This window comes from Myotis davidii, unplaced genomic scaffold (assembly GCF_000327345.1).
Source record: "Myotis davidii unplaced genomic scaffold, ASM32734v1 scaffold407, whole genome shotgun sequence".
NCBI classification, from domain to species: Eukaryota; Metazoa; Chordata; class Mammalia; order Chiroptera; family Vespertilionidae; genus Myotis; species Myotis davidii.
Genome location: NW_006297809.1, coordinates 22,147 through 22,856, shown reverse-complemented (window position 1 = coordinate 22,856; position 710 = coordinate 22,147). Strand labels below are relative to the sequence as shown.

Genomic DNA, 710 nt, shown 5'->3' with positions numbered 1-710 from the left:
GCAGTGGGAGAGGCGCGGGGACCCGGGGCCTGCAGCCAGCAGATGCGTAAAGACCACGGGCCGGTCCTCACGGCGCAGGACGTTGCGCTCCCTGCCGCAGGGAGAGAGGAAGGGGACGGAGGCCTTGTAGCGCCCGCTGCGGTTGGGTCTCAGACGGGAGAAGAAGGAACTGCAGGTCTGGGGAGGCGGACACGGGCTGCTCACCACGCCAGGCCCCGTTACCCCAGGGCCACGCCGGGGGCAGGGAGGGCCGCCCTGGCCTCACTCGACAGCGGGGCTCTGGAGCTCAGGATGCCCAGCCCCTGCCGCGGGCGGGGTTGGGGAGCGGACCCTCCGAAGCCTTCCCCGGAGGGAGGAGGAAGGTGGAGAGGGCACAGCAGTACCTTTGAAACAGGTGATGAAGTTCTGGGCTCGAAGGGCACAGCCAGCGCCTCGCCGCCGCCACAGTAGGAGAGGCGCGGGGACCCGGGGCCTGCAGCCAGCAGATGCGTAAAGACCACGGGCCGGTCCTCACGGCGCAGGACGTTGCGCTCCCTGCCGCAGGGAGAGAGGAAGGGGACGGAGGCCTTGTAGCGCCCGCTGCGGTTGGGTCTCAGACGGGAGAAGAAGGTGACCAGGAACTGCAGGTCTGGGGAGGCGAAGGACACGGGCTGCTCACCACGCCAGGCCCTGTTACCCCAGGGCCACGCCTGGAGCCGGCGCCGGCAGGG

General features: G+C 70.4%; 1 protein-coding gene across 1 annotated transcript in view; it reads right to left on the bottom strand.

Annotated features, from left to right (window-relative positions):
• The window catches only part of LOC102758415 (chromosome unknown open reading frame, human C8orf82), a gene marked incomplete at its 5' end in the record, with an annotated part of 884 nt that extends 177 nt beyond the window's left edge, over positions 1–707 (bottom strand). The window contains one exon of the mRNA XM_006773441.2: positions 408–707. Within this exon, the coding sequence (XP_006773504.1) occupies positions 408–707 (300 nt within the window). The remainder of the gene's footprint in view (positions 1–407) is intronic.
• Between the last annotated feature and the right edge of the window lie 3 nt (positions 708–710).